General features: G+C 40.7%; 7 protein-coding genes across 10 annotated transcripts in view; 3 read left to right on the top strand and 4 right to left on the bottom strand.

Moving 5' to 3' along the window:
* Window positions 1-17: 17 nt before the first annotated feature.
* Window positions 18-9,491, bottom strand: LOC108146402 (tryptophan 5-hydroxylase 1). Its single transcript, XM_017272402.2, has 8 exons — window positions 9,425-9,491; window positions 4,299-4,965; window positions 2,611-2,776; window positions 2,479-2,529; window positions 2,120-2,401; window positions 1,423-1,549; window positions 1,131-1,363; window positions 18-1,052 (listed from the first exon to the last, which is right to left on the bottom strand). The coding sequence occupies exons 2-8, from the start codon at window positions 4,816-4,818 to the stop codon at window positions 755-757; spliced, it is 1,677 nt and encodes a 558-aa protein (XP_017127891.1). The 5' UTR covers window positions 4,819-4,965; window positions 9,425-9,491; the 3' UTR covers window positions 18-754.
* Window positions 6,833-7,401, bottom strand: LOC108145706 (lysozyme X). Its single transcript, XM_017271267.2, has one exon. It carries the CDS (start codon window positions 7,381-7,383, stop codon window positions 6,952-6,954), a length of 432 nt encoding a protein of 143 aa, XP_017126756.1. The 5' UTR covers window positions 7,384-7,401; the 3' UTR covers window positions 6,833-6,951.
* On the top strand, window positions 8,943-12,733 carry LOC108146446 (JNK-interacting protein 1). Of its 2 annotated transcripts, none has more exons than XM_017272457.2 (5): window positions 8,943-9,303; window positions 9,501-9,883; window positions 10,345-11,063; window positions 11,699-11,886; window positions 11,962-12,733. In XM_017272457.2, exons 1-5 carry the CDS (start codon window positions 9,191-9,193, stop codon window positions 12,032-12,034), a joined length of 1,476 nt encoding a protein of 491 aa, XP_017127946.1. In that variant the 5' UTR covers window positions 8,943-9,190; the 3' UTR covers window positions 12,035-12,733. The 2 variants fall into 2 exon arrangements, with proteins under 2 accessions (XP_017127946.1, XP_017127945.1); XM_017272456.2 differs by having other exon boundaries at window positions 8,944-9,303; window positions 10,324-11,063; window positions 11,962-12,732.
* A 1,664-nt stretch (window positions 12,734-14,397) lies between these two features.
* The window catches only part of LOC108145936, a 29,424-nt gene continuing 18,468 nt past the window's right edge, over window positions 14,398-25,353 (top strand). The window contains exons 1-3 of one of the 3 annotated variants that reach the window (XM_017271643.1): window positions 14,398-14,917; window positions 20,563-20,974; window positions 21,712-21,975. In XM_017271643.1, the coding sequence (XP_017127132.1) occupies window positions 20,598-20,974; window positions 21,712-21,975 (641 nt within the window). In that variant the 5' untranslated portion in view covers window positions 14,398-14,917; window positions 20,563-20,597. Of the gene's footprint in view, window positions 14,926-20,562; window positions 20,975-21,711; window positions 21,976-23,979; window positions 24,778-25,353 lie in introns of those variants that run through there. The other 2 variants (XM_017271641.1, XM_017271644.2) reach the window with 2 other exon arrangements.
* Window positions 15,760-17,158, bottom strand: LOC108145937 (ester hydrolase C11orf54 homolog). Its single transcript, XM_017271645.1, has 2 exons — window positions 16,998-17,158; window positions 15,760-16,746 (listed from the first exon to the last, which is right to left on the bottom strand). The coding sequence occupies exons 1-2, from the start codon at window positions 17,080-17,082 to the stop codon at window positions 15,863-15,865; spliced, it is 969 nt and encodes a 322-aa protein (XP_017127134.1). The 5' UTR covers window positions 17,083-17,158; the 3' UTR covers window positions 15,760-15,862.
* Window positions 17,548-19,394, bottom strand: LOC108145939 (ester hydrolase C11orf54 homolog). Its single transcript, XM_017271647.2, has 2 exons — window positions 19,127-19,394; window positions 17,548-18,508 (listed from the first exon to the last, which is right to left on the bottom strand). The coding sequence occupies exons 1-2, from the start codon at window positions 19,209-19,211 to the stop codon at window positions 17,625-17,627; spliced, it is 969 nt and encodes a 322-aa protein (XP_017127136.1). The 5' UTR covers window positions 19,212-19,394; the 3' UTR covers window positions 17,548-17,624.
* LOC108145944 (lysozyme A/C) lies at window positions 22,557-23,051 on the top strand. The gene has a single exon (XM_017271651.2). It carries the CDS (start codon window positions 22,583-22,585, stop codon window positions 23,003-23,005), a length of 423 nt encoding a protein of 140 aa, XP_017127140.1. The 5' UTR covers window positions 22,557-22,582; the 3' UTR covers window positions 23,006-23,051.

The raw sequence follows: 25,353 nt of genomic DNA, 5'->3' as shown, positions 1-25,353 counted from the left end.
TGGATACGTGTGTACATTTAAAAAGTGTAGCTACAGTATAGTTCGCTTAGCTGATTTTAGGAGTTTTAAGAAACTGTCGTTGACAGGTCGGTAATATTATTCAACAGGATCAGTTCTAAAAATATTTAGATTTATTTTATATGTAGATTCATCTCCCTTTTCGACTTCTTAAAAATCAGATTATTTATTTGCTTCTTAACAAAATTTTTGTTCAATAGATTTTTCTGATGAAATATTTTGAAAAATTACATTAACTAGATTTTTTCAAATAAATATTCAGTTGATAATATAATTTTGCCTTTCTAAAATTTTGTCTATTCAAAAACATTTATCGCGCAGTTTCTTTTGAGTTCCTTGATTTTTAATTGGAATATATAAATGACTTTTTTTCATTGATTAATAAATTACGGTATTATACTAAACTTTACAAATACTTTTCAAAATTAGTTCAATTGTTGAATAGACATTGCTGATGAAAAGCTCTGCGAAACTACATTAACCAAATTTGGTGAAATAAAAATTTTGTTTTCTAATCTGTAAACAACTTTTATCGCGCGCCGTTTTTAATTTGTTTTAATTTGGAATATTTAAATATATAAATATCCTGAATAATTTTTGTTTACCAAGAAGACTATATATTTTAAAATGTATCTTTGCTAAGTGAAGTATACTGCAATTTGGTCCCAATAATCTGTTCCCGATTCGTTCCATTTGTGTCCATTTCCGTTCCTAGTCGTTCTGTCCATTTCCGTTCCTATTCGCCCTCTGCCGTCGAGTTGTCGGAATTATCCGGACTGCAGGGACTTCCGCCGCCTCCCGAAGCTCCACCTCTAACATTGAGGCTATTGTGGAGCATATTGGCAATGCTGTCCACATCCAGGTTCTCATCCGTCGCGGAGATCTTTCGCAGGGCCGAGCAAACGATGCTGAGATCCCCTCGGAGTTCGCTGACCACCGCGGTAATTTTCTGGGCATTTGACAGGACCTCAACACTCATCGTATATGGGTTATAGCGCACTCCAAATGGTCGTTGGATACTCTCGGCAAAAGCTCTTAGAATAACACGGTTTAATGTATTTTGTAAAAATAACTTAAGAAAACCAAATAAGTAGAATCTATTGAGAACCTACCTCATCTGCTCCTTGGCCTCCTCGAAGGAATCGGTGTAGTAATAGGCATTCTGGTAGGAGGTGATGATGCACTCCTCCTGGCAAGTCAGCTCCGGATCGAATTTCTTGATCTTGTTCTCCGCCGAAATCGCATGCTGCAGTTCAGCCACCGAGCTTAGCAATCCAGCTCCGTAAACTTTGAAAGAGCTATCCGCCTGTTTGCACAATCCGAATTCCACTGTAAAGAAATAGAGCTGTAATGGAAAAAATATATAAAATAAAGGAAAAAATGTAGTAATTTCAGACTACCCACCGTGGCCAACTTTTCGATATCCGCATCACTCGCCCCCAGAGAGGCCAAACCAATCTCCTGCGAAAACTGGGCAAAACTCGAGTTGGCCAGCAGGGGCATGTGGCCCAGTAGCTCGTGGCAACAGTCCCTGAAAATATATATCAGGCATAGATTGATTCAAAGATTCTCCAAACACAATCCTAATTTATTGCTTGAACTTTGTTTTGCTTAGCTTGTGCTTAGCTTTTTAGAGACTAACACAACAAGACTTTAAAGATATCCCACTTCGAAATCGGGTGTCTGTAAGACAAGTTATAGAATTATAGCTGCAGCTTTTTGGCCACTTTTCTGTAAAGTCATTTTTCGAAATTACAAACGAATTTTTGAATGCAGATTTTTAGAGACTAACGCCACAAGACTTTAAAGATATCCCTCTTCGAAATCGGATGTCTATAAGAAAAGTTATAGAATTAGCTTTTTGTTCACTTTTCTGCAAGGTAAAGATTATCTCTAGTATCTTTGTGATTAATCATCTGTACTTTCTTAGTTTCTTCTTATTTCTATTTAAACTTGTTTTTTTTTTATATTCGTGAGCAGTTTAAGAGTTGCTTTTACACCATGTACGAATTTCCTCTTTTAATCACTCAAGTTTAGATTTACTATTATTATTATTATTATTATTATTATTATTATTATTCATATTATTAATGAAACTTACGGTTCGGGAGTGTAGAATGGATCTGATGAGTGTCGAATGTACTGAGTGCAGTGAAAGACGCGAAAAGCGAGTCCCGATAGAAAATCTCTTGGGGATAGATAACCAGCGACGGGTCGCAACTGAAATCCTGTCTTGCGCTTGAGATAAACGCTCACATCCTGCAGCTGGGGAACATTATCCTCGCGGTAGCCACAGTACTTCTCCAACTCCGGCCAGGTTTCCATATACTCCGGCACAGCGTGCAACACGTAAAGACGATGGAGCTCCAAGAAAACGGTGCCCCTTCGAACAGAAAGTTTCAAGTCGCCCACATGAATCGATTCTGTGGCAATCAAAGTCAAATGCAATCAAAAACTTACCAAGTTTTCACCTCCTCAGGTGTGTATTGCACACGTGGAATGGGATTGCCACTAAAAAAAAGTGTTGAAGGTTGAGAAGTGGGCGTTTTAGGGGATATTCTGTTTGGTTTAGTTCCATTATCTCACACTTACTGCTTAAAGTTGTTGGCAATGGCCGAGAACTGTTCACGTCGTTTACGATACACAGGGTCCTTGAATCCTGGATGGTCGGCATCCAATTCCGAGCCATACATGAGCACATTCTGAGCCTTGTCCAGGTCGGAGATCTTTCGTGGAAACCAAACCATGTCCCCAAAATCTAATCGAAATATATTGACAAATCACAAATATAAATCCAAGTTCAACAAGACTTTTTATCTTTATCTTCAAACATTTTTTACAAGGCATAATATTCATAATTCTTAATTGAATTCGTAGTTTTTTTATATTTTTTGTTTTTGCTAAAAGTAATTGCTGAACTAAACTTGAATTTTATTGCAGCTGTTAAATTGGTACACAAAAAAAATAGGGGCAGGGCCTGATATGCCGAAAAAAGTTTCAGGTAAATATTTTTAACCCAAATAAAAATAATCGTTAAATAACGCGATAAGACGTTCAGACTGAGAAGTACCCACTACTTACTTAATAGGAAAAAGGTAGAAATAAAATATAAGTATTTTTTAATCGCTTCCACAAAACTGTATTTTCTTTTATTTTACTAATGGACTAACAAATGTCGGTGTGTCAAAAATCCTTTTTAGAATTTAATGTTCGGAAACGCTTAAATATACCCTTAAACCCAAAACGATCGGTGTTTTTCTTATCAGAGAAAACTGAATAGCTCTTCGACTGTTAATTCAGCAAACTCGAAAATTAGTTTATAAGAAGCTCTCAACATTGGCGGTTGTGCACACCTCAAATTATGAAATCAGGAGCAATTTTTTTGGTCATACTTATTGTATGGAGTATGTGTGATGTGGCAAAACCAACGGATAATCAAAACAGAGGCTTTTGTGTTTCTGCATTGGAGAAGTTGGATCGGATCGAAACTGAACTACAGGCTCTTTTGGAGAAAACTAGTCCTCCGATGTTCGAGCGCATCGGAACAAGATATTTCTATGTTGAGAACCACGTGAGGCTGGATTGGAACTCTGCCCAAAGCACCTGCATTCGAAAGGGCGGCAATCTGGCCACTTTTCAAAATGAAGGGGAATTTGAGGCCATTCAAGCGAAACTTAAGAATAATCATTACTGGCTGGGCATAAACGATCGTGCCAAATCGGATTAATTTGTATCGGCGGCCTCTGGAAGGCCGGTTCAATTTTTAAAATGGGGACACGGACAACCACCACACAACAACGATAAATCAGAAAACTATGTTTTCATGTATAATGGCAAAATGGGTATTTGGATGGATCAACACGAATTTTATTTCATTTGCCAAGCTGATAATATTTAGTTGGATACATTTCTTTATGAGTTGTATTGTTTGAACACCGAACGAACCAACATGTCATAACTTATTCAATAAATAAATGCAATTTTTAAATAATATTTATTTGAAAGGATCGACACAAACATTAGTTTGTCTTATTTTTAAGCCACATAAGTTTTATTTTTATATTTTATTATTTTAATACTTGTCTCTTTGAGGTATTTTTTCACACTGGTTCCTAATATTTTAAGGTATATATACAATTTTTAAAGAGACCCCTTTAGATGTTTTATAAATTGCAACCAAATTATATGTCCTAGAAATCAATGTGAAACCAAGCGAAATTCTCGCAGTAAAAACTAAAATTCTTATATTAATGTTATACAAGATCTTTGATAAAACTCACCAAAACTGGAGCAGGCTGACAGAGATGGAGCTCTGGCCAAACCTTGGGTATTCACGGACGTGTAGTTCACGCAGGCCACCTCCCGGTTGAGCATTTTGACGACCTGGTCGAGTCGACGAGGATCACACTCCACATCCACCAGGACGTCTGCCTGGTTGGTGGCCATCTCCAGCGGCGAGAGCTCCAGATGCAGCACATTGATGCCCAGCTCCTGGAAAACCTGCAGGGCTCTGGCCAGATTTCCCACCTGGTTGCGCAGGGTGAATATGATGGAGATGCGTTCACCGGGGGAATGCTGCCTGGCACTGACACTATCCTGGCTGGCACCTCCGATGGCCAGCCGTGGTGGCTCTGGAGGAGCTGAGGAGTGCCTGGCGAGATTCGGATGTGAACCAGGCGGACCAGGAGTCGTCGTATCCTTCTTGAGCTGGTGCAAGGGGCTGCCCTGCTTGACGGCCCACTCCTGCTCGCCGCTCCTGTAGAGCCACAGGCCCAGAAGACTCTTTCCGGAAGCACTCATCACTGCACTGCACTTGGTTACAACGCCTTTTTTTTCTGTTTCCGATGGGGCACACGCGTCGTATGCGCAACTCAGCGCCAACTGCAAGATCCTGTCGATGCGACAGCCCTTTTATAGTCAGCCCGCAGGACTTGCACACACTCGTAGCTGGAGATACATATTCAATTGTATTTATTAAGTGTGCGTGGCGAGATAAATTCGTTCAAGGATATAAAAGCTACAAGTGAGTCTTTCTATTCACAGGCCCCACCTCCTTTTTTGGGTGGGGGGAGGATGTGGATGTGCTCTGGCTCTGATTGGCCAAATCATGCTGGAGTCAGGCCAAAACGCTAACGCATGACGTCATCATGCCCTTACTTAAGAGTCCTAATATTTATCAAAAATATATTTTTATTAGTCACAGTATGGGTTTTATTTTGTAAAACATCGGGAATTGTTTTATTATTATTATTAAAAAAAATGCATTTTAAATTGAAAACATTTATTATCATCAAAAATAAGAAACTCTTAAATAATGATGATTTTAATTAAATTTGTAACCAAATAAAATATTTCATACATTTTTATTAGTAGGTTACAAAAATATTTAACATTTATTTATATTGTTTATTATTTACTCAGTTACTTATTTATACTGAAAAAAGTGTGATAATGGAATTACTTTAAATATTATACAATTAACATAAAGAGGGTATACAAGATTTTACCATATCACAAGATTTTCACTTTCTAATCAGCAGCAATAACTTTCAATGGCTTGAATGAGGAAAAAGTCACGGGCATGGGGTTGGTGGACAGACACAGAGACAGACTTCTGTGCTTGACTTTCAAATTCGAGCCTTTAATTTATGCTGGTACGGCAGTAACTAGTGTACCGTAAGGAAAACCTAGTGAAACCCGTTGGAAAAATAACAAAACTCCTGTTAGATAAAATCAATACGAAGCTAGTTAAGAAAAAACCTGACTCTGCGACATTGAGAGTGGTCAAATAAATGGGTTGCTAGGTAGTTGGACCCTCCAAGCCGCCATAAAAGAGAAACGCTTTCCACCCGAACGGCGGCAACCACTTGATGCTTTCCAACAGAGTCAATAGAAGATAAATGGCAATTTCTTTCCGCTCGCTTCCTTGGGCCTTTGTTTGCGCTTCGAGAAAAGCAAATAGCGCCAGGGGAGGCGAAAGGAAATGGAAAAGCGGTGGGTGGGTGGATGGATGGAAACCAGAGTCAGTGATACTTAGCTATTAAAATATGCGAAAAACCCCACCAAACACATGCGTGGGCCTCTCACTTTTCATCGCACCGAAGCGATAAACTTAATGGTGCTGGCTAACTGATTGACCGACAAACGACTGTCCCAAGAGTCAGGCACTTTCTGTTTGCCCACCAGCTGAAGGATTTATGGGAGTAGCAGCCTCAAGTTACCCCAAAGGATACGTAGATACCACACGGATGTGGAGTCCGGAACGGAGTCGAGGTCACGATGAATGGCACTTCTTGATTCCCTTGATTTCAGCATAATTAAGTTAGACAACTAATTTGGAGGGAGGATGCAGGGGATGAACTGTGACTCAGACTAAATTTAAGGATTGGCAAGGGTAATTGTATCAACACTTACAAGGCATACATATTTAAAATGGATTTAAGATGCTGAGAATAATATGTTCCAGCGGTTAAAAGAAATAAACTTTTAATAATACAAACAAATTGATAAAGAATAAGAAATTTAAACCGACAATGCATTCATTGGCATCAAAAAAGACTTAAGACATTCGTCGATATGAATATGACTTTATGCCTGTTATCGCGCTTTATCTTTGTTTCATTAAACCAATCATTTTCTATATTCTCTTATCTTCCATTGAGTAACAGGTATATGTACTTATTTTATTGTTAGGCATCATTAATTTTACATTTCTGCATGATTATTATTAGTGAGACTTTATATACCCAATAGTCTAAATCTGTAGTCTATGGACCTATTTTTAAATCACAATTAAGTATGATATATAACATTTTATTATTATAAAGCGATTGCACATATATATATAAGTGTTAAATTAAACATAACAATATTTATAATACTTAAGACAGCAAATAGAGTGTTGCAAAGACAAGGTTATTACAATTTACTTCTCTATTTGAAGCAATCATCGATGGGAGGCAGATTTCCACTGCAGAAATGCCAAGTGGACCAAGCGGACCAGCCCTGTTGACCCAGGACCTTTTGGGCACATCTCACGGAGTTGGTGATGTCGTCCGACAGCAAGTCGTTGCATCCCAAGCCGCAGCCATTGTGGGAGAACTTTCCGCTGGGCGGCTGGCACCAGTACAGATCGTTGATCTGGAAGATGCCGTAGTCGTTGGAGCCATCCGAGTTGGCCGGACCCACCACTCCAGTGCGGTAGGAACTCTCGTGCTCGGCAATGCACGACCAACGAGCCAATTGGTCACGAGGAACGCCCTGGTTGGACATCTCGCGGGCCAGCGAACAACGATCCATGGTGCGGGCCAGGATTACAGGCGTACTGGCCAAAGCCAGGACACAAATTACCAGAAGAGCCTTCATTGTGATGCGCTTTAATTGGATGTCTATAAAAAATTAATTGTTGCTGCCTGCTGTCTCAGCCTATTTATACCCGTGAAGATCACGAAACTCTGTGCAATTGAGTCAACTTTAAACAAAGACCCCCTGTTAGTAATATGTTGTACAACCGCGATAAGACGTCTGCACATACATATTTTATTGAGGTCTCTATAAATATTAATGTAGTCAGCAATGGGAAGGGGATTTTACAGAAATAGCCCTCGAATGGGAACTTATCGCGTATTACCTCTGTCACTTTATTGCTGTTAATGGGTGTATCATCTACTTGTTATGAAAAGGTATAAGTCAAGACAAAAATTGTTTGTTCGCCTGTGCAAGTGTTGAAATGGTCACTCTTTTAGAAGCAGTTGTCGATCGATGGTGGGCTTGCATTGCAGGAGTTCCCGGAGGACCAGGCTGACCAGATAAATATAAATGAGGTTGGCGTTAAGAATATTTCTAAGAAAAAGTACGCTGGAAAGACTTATCTTGTCTTAGCTTTGTAGCCTAAGTGCATTGCATGTTTTATTTTTACATTTTTTTATTAAATAATTTTATTGTAGCAGTCAATCATAAAAGGATAGAGGATTGCTAAAACTGATGTTAACAAAAAAACAGAAAAGTTGCCAAATAATAGGCATAATAATTCTAAAAAATTTGTATTAGAATTATCAAGAAATAATATGAGGTTAGCATTAAAATTTCTTAGAAACGACTTATCTAATATTAGCATTATCTCCTAATTACAGTGGAAAAAGATTAAAAATCTTTATATGCATATGTTCTTAACACTTTTTTCTCCAGTAACGATATGTCAAAATTTTTAGCCATACAAATCAGAATAACAAAAAAATTTTTAATTCGAAAAAAAAAATTTGAAAATCGAGGGTTGGTTTTAACTTGAATTAGTGACACTGCCACTCGACAGATGGCGCCACCTTACAACCGGTTACAGGGGCGGTATTAGCTCTAATCAAATAACTTTGCCAAAATGGGGAACATAGACAAAATGATGATTGTTTTATACACCTTTTGACCTAGTTTTTCAATCCCCATCACTTTCTGAATGATTTTGGAAACTAAAATTTGTAACCGATAGCCGATGTAAGGGGTTACATCATAAAATTTTTGCGAAAATAGGCAAAAAAAAAGTTTAAATGCCAGTTATTTGGGAATACATTTTCGAGCTTAAAGATGTATGATTTTCAGCATTTGGAGCATTTTTGCATAGTTTTGGCCAAAATACCCGCTTTGGGCCCGAAGCGCTCCTGGCTGTTCGTGCCCAAAGCGCAACAGCATTGCAATTCGCAGCGCACCCCCTTACTGAAAACCAGGAGCGGATGTGACGCACTGCGCCGACGCGCTACTTGTCAACCCCCAGGAGGATGCCGCTGTCCCCCGACCTTTGCCCTCTGCCAGCGGTAAACAAAAACAAGTTGGAGAGCCAGCGATAGAGAGAAAGAGGGAGAGAGAGAGAGAGAGCTTCCACCGCTGACAGCTTAAATGTCCCAAATTTCCCTGGCTCGGGCCTCCACCAAATGTGGCACCACTCACATCTGGACGTCAGACGGGGACTCAAGTGCGCCAGCAACGTCAAGGAAATTATCGATTTTCGCATGTGAAGTGAAAAAAAGTGACTCCGTTGGCAAAAATATTGTAGCTAACGAATTTCGAGGGGAAATCCCAGAAAATCCTCATATAGTATCCGACTTATCGAGGACACAACCCGTGAGCCAGCCTGTAGTTGTGGGCGTGGCAGCTGGCCGGAGCCTCTTCTTACCGAGAAGACATGGCGGACAGCGAATTCGAGGAGTTCCACAGGCCCATATTTGAGCCCCACACAATTGCTGGCTTCGGATCGGTTGCAGGCAGCAAGAAAAACAATCCCCATGCATTTTACTCGTAAGTAGGAAAAGGTTAAAGGTTATGCCAAATCAATGGGAAGTGAAGTGATGCGATGCGAAGCTGCACGTGTCCTCAAGAGCACCCCCCAAATTAGTCGGTATCCTTGAAGGGTACTTACCCTGTAATGCAATTTTGAAACCAAACTTTTGCATGCCATTTTGCAACTGATTCATTTGATAATGTCCTTTGCACAGTCTAATTCCCAACGATGACCTGGAGGATTCGCACTCCTCGAAGAGCGACGGCGATGGCGATGGCTCCGATCAGGAGGATGGCGTTGGCCTGGTGGATCACGAGCCCAAGCTGCGCCAAGTGGAGGACGACGAGCTGGGCGACGGCCTGAAGGTCACTCTGTCCTCGGATGGCTCGCTGGACACCAACGACTCCTTCAACTCGCACCGACATCATCCGTTGAACCACCAGGATGCCATCGGTGGCTTCCTGGGCATGGACACCAGTGGCCTGGGTGGCAATAGTGCTCCTGTGACCATTGGAGCTAGCACGGATCTCCTTGCTCCCAATTCGGCTGCAACGCGACGGCGTCGCAAGTTGCCTGAAATACCCAAAAATAAGAAATGTAAGTGAGATTGAGAACTTAGTTCCCAGTTAGGTTATCCTGCATGCAGTAGTTATAAAGGGGCTAGTCCGGTTTTCAAAATGTTTAATATTTTTATAAAGACTTGTAAAGAAAATAGTTGTTATATGCATAGTAAGTGGGACAATGTAAAGTAGTCCAAAATATACATTAAAAGTAAAGTTTTAAACTTTGATTTATGTAGGATTCTTAAAATTCTACACTCAGAAAATTTTCAAAACATTCAAAAATTAAAATAGCCTTACTTTTTAGGCCATTTTAATATTTGTGTGTTTTCTTAGTGTAAGCACAATTTTATACCCTTTATTATCATTCACTCTTCTTTTCAAATCTCATTGATTTGAAATCCTTTTCAAAACCGGATCCCTTTTGTTAGGATCCCTTCGTAGTGTTGGGCTAACCCGCTCATGGCCTCGTTGCAGCTTCCATTCTGCATCTTCTAGGTGGCTCCAACTTTGGCTCCCTGGCAGATGAGTTCCGCAATGGAGGCGGGGGGATCATCGGAGGCGGAGGAGGAGCTCCGCCCTCAGCTCGAACTGGTCAGCAGCGATCGTTCCTGTCGCTCAAATGCGGATACTTGATGGACGAGGACTCCAGTCCGGATTCGGAGCGGATGCAGAGCCTCGGGGATGTGGACAGTGGCCACAGCACGGCGCACTCGCCGAACGACTTCAAGAGCATGTCGCCGCAGATCACATCCCCCGTTTCGCAGTCTCCCTTCCCGCCCCCCTTTGGGGGCGTGCCCTTTGGCCAGCTGGAGATGCTGGAGGCCACCCACCGTGGCCTGCACAAGTTTGTGCCGCGGCACCACGACGAGATCGAGCTGGAGATCGGCGACGCCATCTATGTGCAGAAGGAGGCCGAGGACCTGTGGTGCGAGGGCGTCAATCTGCGCACCGGTCGCCAGGGCATCTTCCCATCGGCCTACGCCGTCGACCTGGACTACAACGAGTTCGATCCCACTGTGCAGCTGGTGAAGAAGGAGCGCTACCTGCTGGGCTACCTCGGTTCTGTGGAGACGCTGGCGCACAAGGGCACCGGAGTGGTCTGCCAGGCGGTGCGCAAGATCGTCGGGGAGTACGGCAACTCACCCACCGGACAGACCTGCATCCTGGAGGTCTCCGACCAGGGACTGCGCATGGTGGACCGATCGGGCCCAAATGTGAGTAGGGGATCTTAGCAGAAGAGCTTCATAGTTATTCCTAAGAAAGATGAAAAGCTATATATCATTCATATAAATGACAGAAATGAATCTTATTGTTATAGTTTTCATTTAAAAAAAAACATTTTTGAATTTATTTTATTTTTTTGTTATTTGTACATTCCACTCTTAACTAATACTAGTCTTAAAGCACTTAACTGCTTTTGAGTATAACAAGACTTGCAAACAAGACATTTTTATTAAAACCAACACACAATATTATAGTGTGGCGTAATAAATGTCAATGGAATGTATTTATAACTGAAGGCTCTGCAGCAAAAAGACTTTTATTTTGATTCTTATGCTCGTATCAATATATTTTTTGTTGACTTTAATAAAACTAAATAATTTTTAAATAGGTTTGTCATAAAAAACCGCTTTAATGGCTATTTTTCGATTTAAAAAGTAATTGAAAAATCATAACTTTTGTCCATATGTGAGCTTACTCTTCAAAATCCTTTTTTTAAATCCCTTATTTCGATATCAAATATTAAAATTGAACATATACTTCGAATAAATTAATTATAGAATCTTAAATATAATTTTATATATTAAGCAAAGCTTTATAATATACCCATCTCCTCCCTCCTTCACAGCAAAACAAAAAGGACAAGAAGCCTTGCATCGACTACTTCTACTCCCTGAAGAACGTCTCCTTCTGCGCCTTTCACCCTCGCGATCACCGCTTCATTGGCTACATCACCAAACATCCGACGGTGCAGCGGTTCGCCTGTCACGTCTTCAAGGGATCCGAGTCCACCAGGCCGGTGGCCGAGGCAGTGGGGTAAGTCTTTCGTTACACAGTAAACCCTCGGAACAAAGCCCAATAACAGTGTCTAACCATTATGCTCAATTTCAGTCGTGCTTTCCAGCGATTCTATCAGAAATTCATTGAAACTGCTTATCCCATCGAGGACATCTACATTGAGTAGGCTTGCAAGGGCGGTTTTCGCTTCTAGATGGAAGAATTCATTAATCAATACGATATATTTTTTGTGCGGTTATTACGAATAAAACATAAAAAGGAAAATCTCAAGAAATATTTGCTCTTCTTCAAAGAGAATCTTAAAATAAATTCAATAAGCTCGCAATAGAAACCCTAGCTATAAATTTGTATTATTTAACCGTTCCTAAAAATTGTGCAAGATCTTAGTCATGTAAATAGTTACCCTTGGTTCAAAACTCCCACTTGAAACTCAAGCTTAAAGCAATCAGCAATAGATGCCCTTTGTAGGAACACCCTTTATACACGAGTACACAACATATAGACAAATGCACAACCAATAACACACGATAAGTTGAAATCCCTGTAACATTTTCCTAAGAGCTCCCATTTCTTCAAAGGCAGTAGCTCAGTTGGGTCAGATATTATTAATTCAAATTGGTTCTACATATATAGTATCCACTGTGACCACATCCTGATCCTGGCAAAGCACAAAATAGAGTGAGGCCAAAGTAATTTAGAGAACTTCGTGTAACTTTAGTTTAGTTATGTTAATCTTTCAGTTACGAGACTCAACAATATCGAACACCAGCTGCTACATTTTCAAGTATTCCCAATTAAAGCTCAGTTCTAAGATGTGTAAACCTATAAAGTTGTATACAAGCAGACGAATATATACTGTATATGTATACAAAAGAAATATATAAAGAAAATATAAAACAAACCAGACTATAGGTTTTACTTAAAATAGGTGAGTACTTCGAATGGCAAAAGACCATGAGTAATGTATAACTTTATAATATTTTACTGTAGGTTTCTTCATGTTTCTAAAAAGTATGCAATAAGATTTTAAGTTTGTCATGTGTGTGGTTAGTTATTATCATCCTAAAATAATGCTTTTTTATTTAAAACACAGACTTAACAGCCTAAAAGTTAGCTACTTACTTAGCTTCTCTTACCCAAATCCATAAAATATGCCGGTCTACCCTTTAAGTCCTATTTATTTACAAATTTACATAAAATTACGTGGCACGTATGTTAACTTATCTTTTTAATTTTTCAAAGAGGCAACTGCAAATTCTAGTAATTTTTTTAAATCTATTTTTAATAGTTTGAAGCATTTTCTTTTAGAGAACTGTTTTAAATCATTTTTGGCTTGTGGGCATCGTGGGCAGTCAAATGATAAATTCAGCAAATTCGCCATTAAATGAAATGTTTTTTCTGGCCTTTTCTATTCCGGATCTGTGCCGAAAAAAAAACAATCACATATTAATGAAAACGTCCGGGGAATGGAGAATAAATTGCTGTGCTATTATAATGGCGATACATCAGCTAGCCTTGGGGCATCAATCATTATGCAATTTTTATGTGGCCAGCCAGCCTCTTTAACTTTCTTTGGAGGTGGTTCATTGAACGAGTTGTAGGCTTACCTGCCTTTGGGCAAAGTGCTCTAACAGGAGCACCAACTAAAACTAACTAAAATCGTGTCGCTTTTAATGGAAGTGGATAGGCGGAGTAGCCTTGGCAGCGACTTTGGATGTGGCCAAATCGCAGGGGCTCAGTGTGGTAACTGGTTTCGGGGCTTGGGAAAATCGCTGCGGCTCTCGCTTTATGCACTTGTCTTCCAAATCGGCCTCTTTACTCTATCAACAAATGGCGCCAATTAGAGATTAAACGACAATTTCAATTTAAAAACGCTTGTAAAACAGACCAGCCGAAAAGCCAACCTGATTTATCAGAGGTGCAGCAGTAGCGCCAAAAGACTTGTCACAAACATTCGATACCAAAAGGGGTCGGCAGACGAAAAGCACTCAGAAAGAAATTAATACATTTTAGAAATGAATATTTAATTTCCAGAACTACAACACACTTCTGTAATCAAGTTAACAATTTTAAAGTAAGAAATCTGTTGTCATAAGTTAAAATTAATTTTGTGTATCTCTACTGTAGTCTAAATTAAACTAAATTTTTTTCATTTTGTAATTATAAATTCCATGTTCAAATTAAAATCGTAAAATGCTTCCGCTTACAGAAAATGAAATTCGTGTAAGAAAAGGTAAGAAGGAAGAAATAATAATTAATGTTAATCGCGATTAATTAAAAATTATATTATAACTAACCTGCCTAAAGTAAAATTGGCAAGGCAATACTGAAAAGCACAATAACTTTTATAATTTTAAGGCAGCTGGTTTTCTGAGTGCATCAATGGATAGAACCAATGTTTGTAGAAATCCCCCAAACAAGTTCGCTATCTACGCGCCTGAAGAGCCATGTGAAAAGCTACTCCAACCAGTGGCGGCAATCGGCAGTCGAGCCATCTGATCGCAGACTTCATTCAGTCTGCAACTCGCGTTTCACTCGAACAGACGTGTGGACGTGGACCCAGTTTAAGCTTAAAGTTAAACTCAAAATCGAAAACCCCGACGAAGTTACACTAGTCGGATCGGATCTGGTAAAGTGAAGTCGGGTGGAAGTAGAGTCAATCAAAGCGAGGCAGCTAATAAAAAGTGCTAATGGTGTGTTTAAAATATGAATAAACCGAGTATGCCTGAGCCACAAAAACCAATGCAACAACAACCACAACAACGGTAACAATAACAAAAAGAGATTTTCTTTTTCGTGGGACGACGTTGAAGAAATCGCATTTGCATTTCACCGCGCGTTAGTTCGGTAGATTAAATTGGATCAATCGATGGATGTTTTTCGGAGTTTTGTTTGTGTGCGCCGCGTTTCGTTCAAGAGTGCTACTTTCATTCTGATAACCGAATCTGGAATAATAAATACTTAAATGCAAATATTGGAAACCCGTTAAGCAGAGACGCCGACGACGAGCCAAAAACAGAACAATAGGAGTTTTAGGGAGAGTCCCAGAGTGAGTGGGTAAGAATATCAAAAGATCTATCTGTACATCTATAGATGATCGATACCCCTATCTCATCTGCGATTTGTAACTGTCACAACAAAATGGGTTGATTCGGTCCAGCCTTTTTATATACAAGAAATCTATAAAAAAAAAAACGTTTTAATGGCTGAATTCGCAAATGCACTCGCAGCGGTGGTCTGAGTTATTAAATAATTAATGATCAGCGGTGCAAAAAGAAAAACATAGTTTTGCTGCATGTTTGGGGCATTATTTACGGCCTGCTTAGCTAGACGGCCACATCGCGTTTATCATTAGGCCAAGCATGAAGCTTCAGAATTTCTAAGACTCATGGCAGGTGCCCCATGGTATACAGATCATTTGGCCATCGAATCGATTTGCATCTCAAAGAAAGCGGCGGCTCTAATTTTTGGCAATTACATAAAGCCCAACCCCTGGGGGCCTGCTCCACAAATGATGTTAGCCACACGTTTGTCATTTCGCAGACCAGACAAAAACTGAAAAAATTTCCTAAGAAGAGTTTATTTTTAGACCAATAGACAGTTACCAAAAAAAAAACTGGTAAAAGAGCGTAGTAAATCTTATTATTTTGTACTCAATTTAAATATTTTTCGGTTTTCATTTATTGCAGTTTTTAGTTTTTTCAAAAATGAAAATATAAAAAAATTTCAAAATATTTTATTTGAGTATTTTTAATTTAAATTTAAACAATTTTAAAGTAAATAAAATCCATATAAATTTTTACCTTAATTGAAATGTTTGAATAATAAATCATGCAATTCAGCATGCACTGCATTTATTATTGATTAAATTATTAATTTAAATATAATATATACAATTTTAAATTCAATGGCCACATGTTTATTTTTACTTTTACATTTTTTTTTATTAGTGTAGCAGTTTTTGATGGTTGTGACAGGCTGAGATAGTCAAATATCAGTCTCTTCCCAACTGGTCAGTTAGCTGTGGTCTGTCCACACGGATAACACGTTCGGCCACATTAAGATAAGCCTCATATTCGACTATATCTGGAGTGGTGTCGTAATGGTAGTGGCCTCCCCAATTTGCAAAGGAAAAGGAGTGGAAATGCTGCAGCCTTAGATCAAGTCCCATATCCTTGGTCACCAAAGTGCCCACAGCATTTAGCTGAGCTGGCATTTCGTAGAACTTGAGCCATTGTTGAATCTGTTCTTGGGTGTGAATCGGTGTCTTGCTGAAATCCCGCATCACATGCTGATGGACACAGCCCTTTTTGACCACAAAGATTCCGCCCAGGCCAATAGCTTTGTCACCATAGTGCTGCTCCAACCGCTTGCGAATGCAATCCACAAAGTTTTCTACTCCAGTTCGTTGCTTAGCAGAGATTCGAAGCACTTCACCTGGTTTTCCCTCACTCAGAAATAAATTTAGGATGAGAGCACATCGTGGTTCATTTTCGGGTATTCTTTCCAGAACACACTCTTCCTTTTCTCCTCTTACAGTAGCTGTGTAACTACCTTGCTTGAGTTCATCCTCTTCGTTTAGGGAAAAATTAAAGATGCCCTCGCAATTGGAGTTGCGAATGGGCCAAGGACCTGCTCCTGGTCCCACAGCAAAGATCTTGCCAGGTCCTTGAACTTTTCGAGTGATCTCCTTCAAATTGTAGAGCTTCTCACGTTGCACTAAGGGGCGTAAATAGGGTGGACCGCCTGCCTCCAGTAAAGTGGGCCTGCCACCCAGTCCACTTTCGACAAGGCCAAACTGGGAGTCCTTCAGATCCGGACAAGGACCCACATTAACATCAACTGAGGCAAAGTTGGCATTCAGAGCACCCTGTATAACTAAAGGGCAAGAAAAAGCATTATCTGAGAACACAGCTAGGCGAGATCAACACAGGAAAAAAAAAGAATGGTATTCTTTGACACCATTTGATCAGACCAAATTAAAAAAAAAAAGTAAGCAATACTAAATTTGTATCAATCAACAATCGATTTTTTCAGTGTTGATATGAAATATTATTTCGAAAAAGTGTCATATTTAATACATTTTGTTTCTGTGTATTTTTATCAATGCTTCATTCAGTAATGCTCACCCTTTTGTAGTTCTAAGAGTGGCGGCACATGGAGTGGTTTCTCCTCGAAGAGAAGCTGATCCGTTTGAAGGTGACTCTGGCTCATGTTATCACTGCAAATATGGCGATATGAGTTCAGGAACTTGCCTTGCTGAAGGTACAATAGCGACTGAATAAAATACCATCGTCTGGTAAAAATGTAAGCTATTCGATGGCCTGTCATGATAATGCTTTCCACTGACATTCAATTTTGTGGTTGAGTCCAGGAAAAAACTGTGGTTCTATTCTATTTTTCTTTATAATTTTCTGGCCCTAATAAACACTTCAGCTATCGTCTAAGTTGGTTATATTCCAAAATTTGTATAGATCGTTTGCTTAAAATGTCAGATTTTCGAACGCCTGTCATGATAATGCCGCACTTATACATGGTTTCCACTGATATTTGACTTTGTGGTAGTTTTCTATTTAAATCTTTAGTTGTATTTACCCTTGCTTTAATAAAAAATGTCACTTATAATTTTAGTCTGTTCCATATCTAATAACACCAAAAAATAGCACTTTTGTTTTCTCGTTTACTTTTTAGTTTTATTTTTATTTACTATATTATTTATGGGGGTGTCGGGGCAAATAGATATGGGGTGATAAGATCTAGTCTCGTCCGACCTTGTGAGTGGCCTCGGGCTTGTCCACCCGCACCACCCGCTCGGCCACATTCAGATAGGCCTCGTACTCCACCACATCGGGCGTTGTGTCATAATGATAGTGACCACCCCAGTTGCTGAAGGAGAAGGAGTGGAAGTGCTGCAGGCGTAGGTCAAGGTCGTGCTCCTTGGTCACCAAAGTGCCCACGGCATTTAGTTGGGCGGGCATCTCGTAGAACTTGAGCCATTCGTTGACCTCCTCGTCGGTGTGAATGGGTGTCTTGCTGAAGTCCCGCATCACGTGCTGATGAGCAGCCCCCTTCTTGATCAGGAAAATGCCACCCAGACCCACCACCTTGTCGCCATAGTGGTTCTCCAGACCCTTACGAATGCACTCGATGAAGTTCTGTTCGCCAGTCCTCTGCTTGGCGGTGATCCTCAGGACCTGACCAGGTTTTCCCTGGCTGAGAAAGAGGTTCAGGAGCAGGGCGCAGCGGGGTTCTGCGTTGGGAATCTTCTCCAGGACACACTCCTCCTTTGCACCCCTCACCGTGGCCGTGTAGCTGCCATTGGTGAGCTCATCCGTCTCGCTCACCGACAGGTTGTAGATGCCTTCGCAATTGGATCCCCTAATTGGCCAAGGACCTGCTCCTGCGCCCACGGCAAAGATCTTGCCAGGACCCTGAATCTTTCGCGTGATCTCCGTGATATTGTACAACTTATCGCGTTGAACCAAGGGCAGCAAAAAGGGAGGGCCTCCAGCCTCTAGCAAAGTGGGTTTGCCACCCAGTCCACTCTCCACCAGACCAAACTGGGAGTCCTTCAGATCCGGACAAGGACCCACACTCACATCCACTCTGGCAAAGTTGGCAGTCAAGGCACCCTGTATAACTGGGAGCAGAGAGAGAATCCCATTAAAGCTTTATATCTCGACCTCCATCTAGACAACATATATACACAGAGAAAATTGCCAAACATTTTGAGTGCATAAACAGGGTTGAAACATTTTAAAAAGTACATTTATTTTTACTTGATGTTACTTAAATGTTATTTAAAATGTTTTAAAACTTTTTTTTGCAACTAAAACCTTGAATTTTAGAGCTCTGTTTTTTTACACAGAGAAAAAGTTACAGGTGCAAAACAGAGTTGGAGTTTCTTAAATGTTTTTTTTTTTTTTTAATTTGAAAACCCTTATTTTGCACCTAAAACATTGCATTTTAAGCTCTGTTTTTTCTGTGTAGCAAAAGCTATCCCAAAAAGCTCTGGGGCCCAATCATATGTTTCTGTTTTGGACTGCTCAATGAGAACAGCAAACAAACAACAGAAAACAGAAAAAACACTACACTGAAACGGCAGCAGAACCGACCGAAAAACCGGCTATGGAAAGTTCGGCACCGTTCTTGAAGGTCATTTGCACATGGCACTCGCGCGAATATGGCACGTATTTGTATAGTAATCTGTCGGATCTGTGGGAAATCAGCTTCAGCTTCAGCTTCAGATTGAACTCACCTTTCTGCAGTTCCGACAATGGGGGCACATGGAGAGGCTTTTCCTCGAAGAGCAGTTGCTCTGAGATGAGTTGGTTCTGGCTCATTTTGGCTGGCCGGAGGTGTGTCCTAGTTACCTTACTCCTGATACTACTGGCCTCGTTCTGATTCAGGTTCTCAGTTTCTCAGATTCTCAGTTTGTCAGGCGCCTTCCAGCTCCTTTCTCTCGCACTAAACGCGTAAAGTCTACCGCTCGCTAGATCGTTGCAAACGCGACTGTCGGCCAAAACCAGATGGGGTATCGCATTTTAAAGTTGAGTGCTCGGCTCCCGGTTTGCCCTATAGTTAACATTGCGGCTCGTACAGGGTGTCTCTTCTGATAAGATAACTCAGTAACTCTTGCGCCGTATTTAGTTTAATTAGAGTCGAGAATGTAGGTTTTTTAAGTTCTCGGTGGGTTTGAGGTACAATCCACCTCTCATGCTCAATGCGCATGTTGGAAAGACATTTATTTATGGTGCGGTTAATTCACTACAGTAGCCACACCGTTTAAAGACCTAAGTCAACTTGTCAGCCAAAACCTTTCCATAGAGGCCTAAAAACTTTCCACTTTATAGTCGTCACTTTCACTAACAGAAAAAGGTTCTTACAATGGGGACCCTAAAATAACTGGTTGCTGCTCCAATTTATGGCTTACATTTACATATTCTTTGTGACAGCAAGAAAGTTTTCCAACAAACTTGTTTCATAATTTATGCTTAATCAAATATTTTTTTTGTGTAAACCAATTAATGAGCGATAATGAGGATTTGTTTTAAACGCAGGTAGTTCAAATCCCTTTGCGGCATGTTTCACTGTAGTTTGCTGATAAGTCCAGCCCTCTTTCGGCTGCGATCGGGTATTGTCATTTAGCGGTCACGTTTGCTACGTCAGTAGAGATAAGAATATATATGTGGTTTCACTGGCTACTGGCTAGAGCTAAATATATAGTTCATTTCGGGTGTGTTTCGGGTCAAACCGCAAGTGTTGGGCGTACTAATCGCCCAAGGGCGCTAATTTGATGTATTGCCTGGCTAATGGGCTGCTGATTGGCTGTGCTGGATCCATTTGATAGATGCTGGCTTGAAATGACAGCATCCACGCCTCGCAGAGAAGCAATCTGGCTGTCCAGGATCATGTCCAAACTGGTCCATGCAATCCATCATGTGTATGGTTTATCATAATTACAAAGCCAGCCAAACGAAGAGGCATTTGTTCTAGACGAACGAGGTCGCCAAACTCGTTGTCGACCCAATTCCGATGGCCACTTCACTTTTTTCGCGCTGGCCATTGGCCAAACTGGTTGCTAGAATTGTGTCAGCTCCAAGATAGTTGCTTGCATCCATGCAGACATCCCCACTAACATGTGTTCTATGCTCTGTGTTCTATGCTCTGTGTGCCATGTCCATGTCACATTAGGCAATGACTGACAGCCGCTGATCCGCAACATTGTAATGGGCAATCGCATGGCATCGAGCAGGGGCGTGGACGGAGCCGCCGAGGAGGGGGCCGCCGGCGAGGGAAACTCCCGGTTCAATACGCGCCGTCGATACCAACAGCACAAGAGGGAATACTGCCTGCAGAACGAGTACCGCTCCAAGACCCTGCCCGCCCGCCATCCCCACCACGATCCCCAGAAGAGACCGCCGAAGTCCACAGACCAGGAGCGATTGGGCTCAAGCAGTTGTTTGGGAGCTGGACATGGACAGAATGCCAATAATAATGCAACACCGCAACACAATGGAGAGACGTCGAGGGTGCTGTTTCTGCTCTACTTGATACACCGCACCTGGAACGTGGTCATGGACACGATGGACTCACGCACCAAGAGGTAAGACTCCGTTTGTTTTGATTTACAACAATTAAGGTGTTACCCGCATTAAAATACTGTTAACTTAATTATGTGGGATAATAAAACAAATTTTAATTGAACATTTTATAAAAAAATTGCATATGTATCATATATACTTAATACTCGCAATAAAAAAAATATACAGTAAAGAAAAATAATACAAATATATTTAATATTCGCAATAAAACTCCGCTTTAACAAAGACTAGAGAGTTATTCCAAGAGCTTTGAAGTACTGCTAACTGACTGGATTTATTACGCGGAAAAAATTAATAACATTTTGCATTGAAGCATTTAAAAATATTACATATATATTTCATATCGTGATATAATATTATTGTAACAAAAAACGATTAGGATGATTACGACTCAAGCTTTAAAGTACAGCCAACAGACCAGATTAATATTGCGATGAAATTAACAGATTTCAATAACGAAAAAAAAAAAATGCTCTACTTCATGTTTGAAACAGGATTTCACACGATACTTATCAAATTAAGGGTTTAACTCTATAAGGAAACCAAAGAAAATTACACGGGAAAGCGGTTAAAGTCCATAAATGTGTGTATGCTCTAACAACCCTTGATTTTCCATAAGTTTATATTTATGAACCCTGATTTATCCTTAAGTTATATAAGTAATTAGTCAAATTTTATGCAAATGTCTTATCATCTTAAGCAAGTGTCATTATATCTTAACTAATATTTGGACTTTCAGCAATCGTTCACCACGCGGGGGTTCCCCGCAAAAAGAAGCGACAGTGGATATTGAACTGCAGCCGCAGCCACAACCTCTGGATGAGGAATGCTCCATTGGCATCACCGACATGGATGCATCCTCGTACTGCTCACAGTTCTCGTGCTGCAGCTGCAGCTACTGCGATGTGGACACTGCTGGGACGCAGACAAATGTCTACAGCTCCATTGGCGACGACTATTCCCTGGACTCCATGTACGAAGCGGGAAAGTCGATTGTTGACAGGTAAGCAGAATTAAAGACTTTTTAAATCCAACAGATCCATAGCTGACAGCTTTTGTCAGCAATGCAATCATTGCATACTTTTAGGCTTTAGTTAAATCATATAACTAAAAGCAGTATTTAAATTATGCTTTAATTTATGCGGAGGGTTTACTTGTATATATTATTATTTCGATATAAAGGAAACTTATCCTTTTTTATAGAACAAATGAATTCTACTATCTCAAATGGCAGAACAGATAAGGGGTATCTCTAAAAAAAACTACAAAAAAATCTTTGTAGATGATTGATACTGATTTGACTTGAAGTTTCGGTGACAGATTTTTTTTAATATGACTTAATCAGTGATAATTTCGTTAGTATTTATAGTCAATTATATTCGGGGTTAGATTTGATTTCAGCTTGTTTACGAATAGCCTGCATATAAACCCTTTAAACTGGAGCTGCAAATTTTCCATGCTGAAACTTAATTAAAATTATCGATCGCTGCGCAAAAATGGAGTTCGTATCAGTAAGCGTGTAGGCGATAACTCCTCTATCAGCCGAATTATTTGGCTATAAAAACACGAAGCTTCTACTGTTTGGACATCAGTTTTCGAAAATTGTCAACATGAAGGCTTTCATCGTTCTGGTTGCTCTGGCTTGTGCCGCCCCAGCTTTCGGTCGCACCATGGACCGTTGCTCCCTGGCCCGCGAGATGTCCCATTTGGGCGTTCCTCGTGACCAGCTGAACAAGTGGGCCTGCATTGCCGAGCACGAGAGTTCCTACCGCACCGGAGTGGTGGGTCCGGAGAACTACAACGGCTCCAACGACTACGGCATCTTCCAGATCAACGACTACTACTGGTGCGCTCCTCCCAGCGGTCGCTTCTCCTACAACGAGTGCGGACTCAGCTGCAACGCCCTGTTGACCGACGACATCACCCACTCCGTCCGTTGTGCCCAGAAGGTGCTCAGCCAGCAGGGATGGTCCGCCTGGTCCACCTGGCACTACTGCAGCGGATGGTTGCCGTCCATCGACGACTGCTTCTAAGCGTTAGTTCTGATTTCCCAGTAAAGACTTATTGATTTGCAAATAATTGGTTAAATTTTTATGGGTCTTGGGTTTACACAATTTTTTCTAGCTAAACACAGGTTGTCTTAGTGGTCTGAGAATATCTAATTAATGACTTTAAATATGCTGAATCTTTATAAGTCCAGACTTAAAAGTATTCGGTGTTCAGCTGCCATTGCGGACATAAGGATACGAAACGGGTCACATATTGCTAGGTTTTGTTTATCTGTTGTCAGTATAAGTTTAGGTACTAATCAACTGAATATTTTCTTAAACAGTTTTTTTCTACTTATTTAACATTATTAAACCAAAACCTTAGAATATCTTTCAAACTCAGGAAAGGTTTCTTGGTCATATATATTTTTAGCAGTGTTTTACTGTTCTCTTATTTCGAATTATAATCATAGCAATTTCCTGGATAAGACACTTTGATTTAGAAAATTTATTTCATTTATCATAGGGCCTTGTGTTTTAACAAAAACCTAAATTGTATATCCATTATATACTTCTTTAAATTTATACCAATGTCTCTCTTAACTCTGTTTACATATGAAAACTTAATTTTTAATGGGACTTGGTTTGCTTCTATCTTGTGATAAATGGGGGATTTAAAACCGCTTCTCAACATTCATATCGATTTCCTAGAAAAGCCACTTTGCTTTGTTAAAATTTGGATCAATTCTAATGGGGCTTCGGTTGCCACATTCCCGAAACTAATGACAGATTTTGGTCATGCTCTGAGACCTGAAGATTCCCTCAGGCGCTTGACAGTCTTCATTAATTCGGAGGTGTGCAGTTGCTACTGTTGTTCATAAGAGGGGGCCTTATAAAGCGGGTCTTATAAAAGAACTCTTATACGAAAGCAGGAGAGAGAGGGAGAGAAATCACGATCTCCACTTCGGCTAAGACTTCGGCTTGCAAACTCGTCTTGGGTTCAAGCCGAGTCTGCGGCTTCGAATCAGTCGGTGCGTGACTTTTGTCGAAAGCAGATGTGAAGATCGGTGATTTCGTAAACAAAACTCTGTTTTGGTTGGCAATTAGGCGAACGATGGCTTAGCTAGATGGTCCTGAAATCTAGCCAAGTTCAATCGATGGGCTTTTAGTGCGGCAACCAAAGTGTGCATATAGTCCTCTGATCCAGTAGTGAACTCCATTACCATTACCATTTTCATTTCCATTTGAAAGTTACGTGTCACTCTGACGATTACGCGATATGAATGTTTCTATTGTGTATTCTCGGAAGAAACGAGTTTGATTGGATAGAAAAGTGCGGTATTGGCACCCGGGTCCCCACCCCCCACCGTTTCCCCGCCCCGTTTCTTGGCCATCAGCGAACACCGAACACCGAACAGCTAACAGCATCGCGAGTGGAGTGCACTAACGGTAAAACGAGTACTGGACCCGGCTAGAACTGGCCCCAACTTGGCCTATTGCAGCATCCACCATAATAATAACACACCATACCGAGTGGTTCTTCTTGCTCCGTGCTAATCTTCTCAATTTATGCTTCTACTTCGATGACGACGCAAAGTGCAGCATGAAAGTCCGATCGAATGCGAATGCGAAAAGTGTGTGTGTGTGTGTGTGTGTAAGTGTGTGTATGTGCTGCTAGTTAGCCAACGAATTTGAGAACATTCTTGTTGCATTTGGCCCAATTCGGAATCGTGTCAATACGCTGCTGTGCCTGCTCCCAATTGGATTTCGGAGAACGGGGCTAAGAAGACCAGAATCTGGACACAAAAAAAAAATAGGTAAGGAGTAGAAAAAGCCAAACTAGTTACCCAAGTAAGTCAGAGGGTCGGATAGTTACTCACTCGCTTGGTCAAGATCAAGATGGTATGTTTCGGTTCGGTTCGGACTTGTGCATATGCTAATGGGCTCCGCCGACTTTCTTTTAACTGCCTCTACTGTCCAAATCTAGATATGTAAATCCCTGAGTGTGTGGCTAGCTCTGACATTGAACTGTGACGCCCACATCAAACCAAACTTAGAAAGAAACTCTCGAGAATACCCAGAAAAAGAATAAAAAGTCGTTAAGACTGGTGCGTGTGCGTTATAAAAGTATGAAAACAAATTACATTTAACTGTACTCATGGAAAATTGAAGTGAAAATTGAATTGGCAGAGGCACGAGACTTCAAAGTCTTCGGCGCAGCCCCAATCCGAGTAACAATGCCACTTTGTCCAGAGCTGTGGGCATAGACAAAAGAAACCGACGGGCGGGAAACGCGGAGATTGTAAATAAATAAATAGCAGCCATAGAGACAGGCAAAGGCAGCCACAAAAAAATATCAACAAAAAAAACCAAGCGAGTGTATGCCGAACTAC

The sequence above is a fragment of the Drosophila elegans genome, unplaced genomic scaffold (genome assembly GCF_018152505.1).
Source record: "Drosophila elegans isolate 14027-0461.03 unplaced genomic scaffold, ASM1815250v1 contig_208, whole genome shotgun sequence".
NCBI classification, from domain to species: domain Eukaryota; kingdom Metazoa; phylum Arthropoda; class Insecta; order Diptera; family Drosophilidae; genus Drosophila; species Drosophila elegans.
This window is presented reverse-complemented; position numbering and strand designations above follow the sequence as displayed.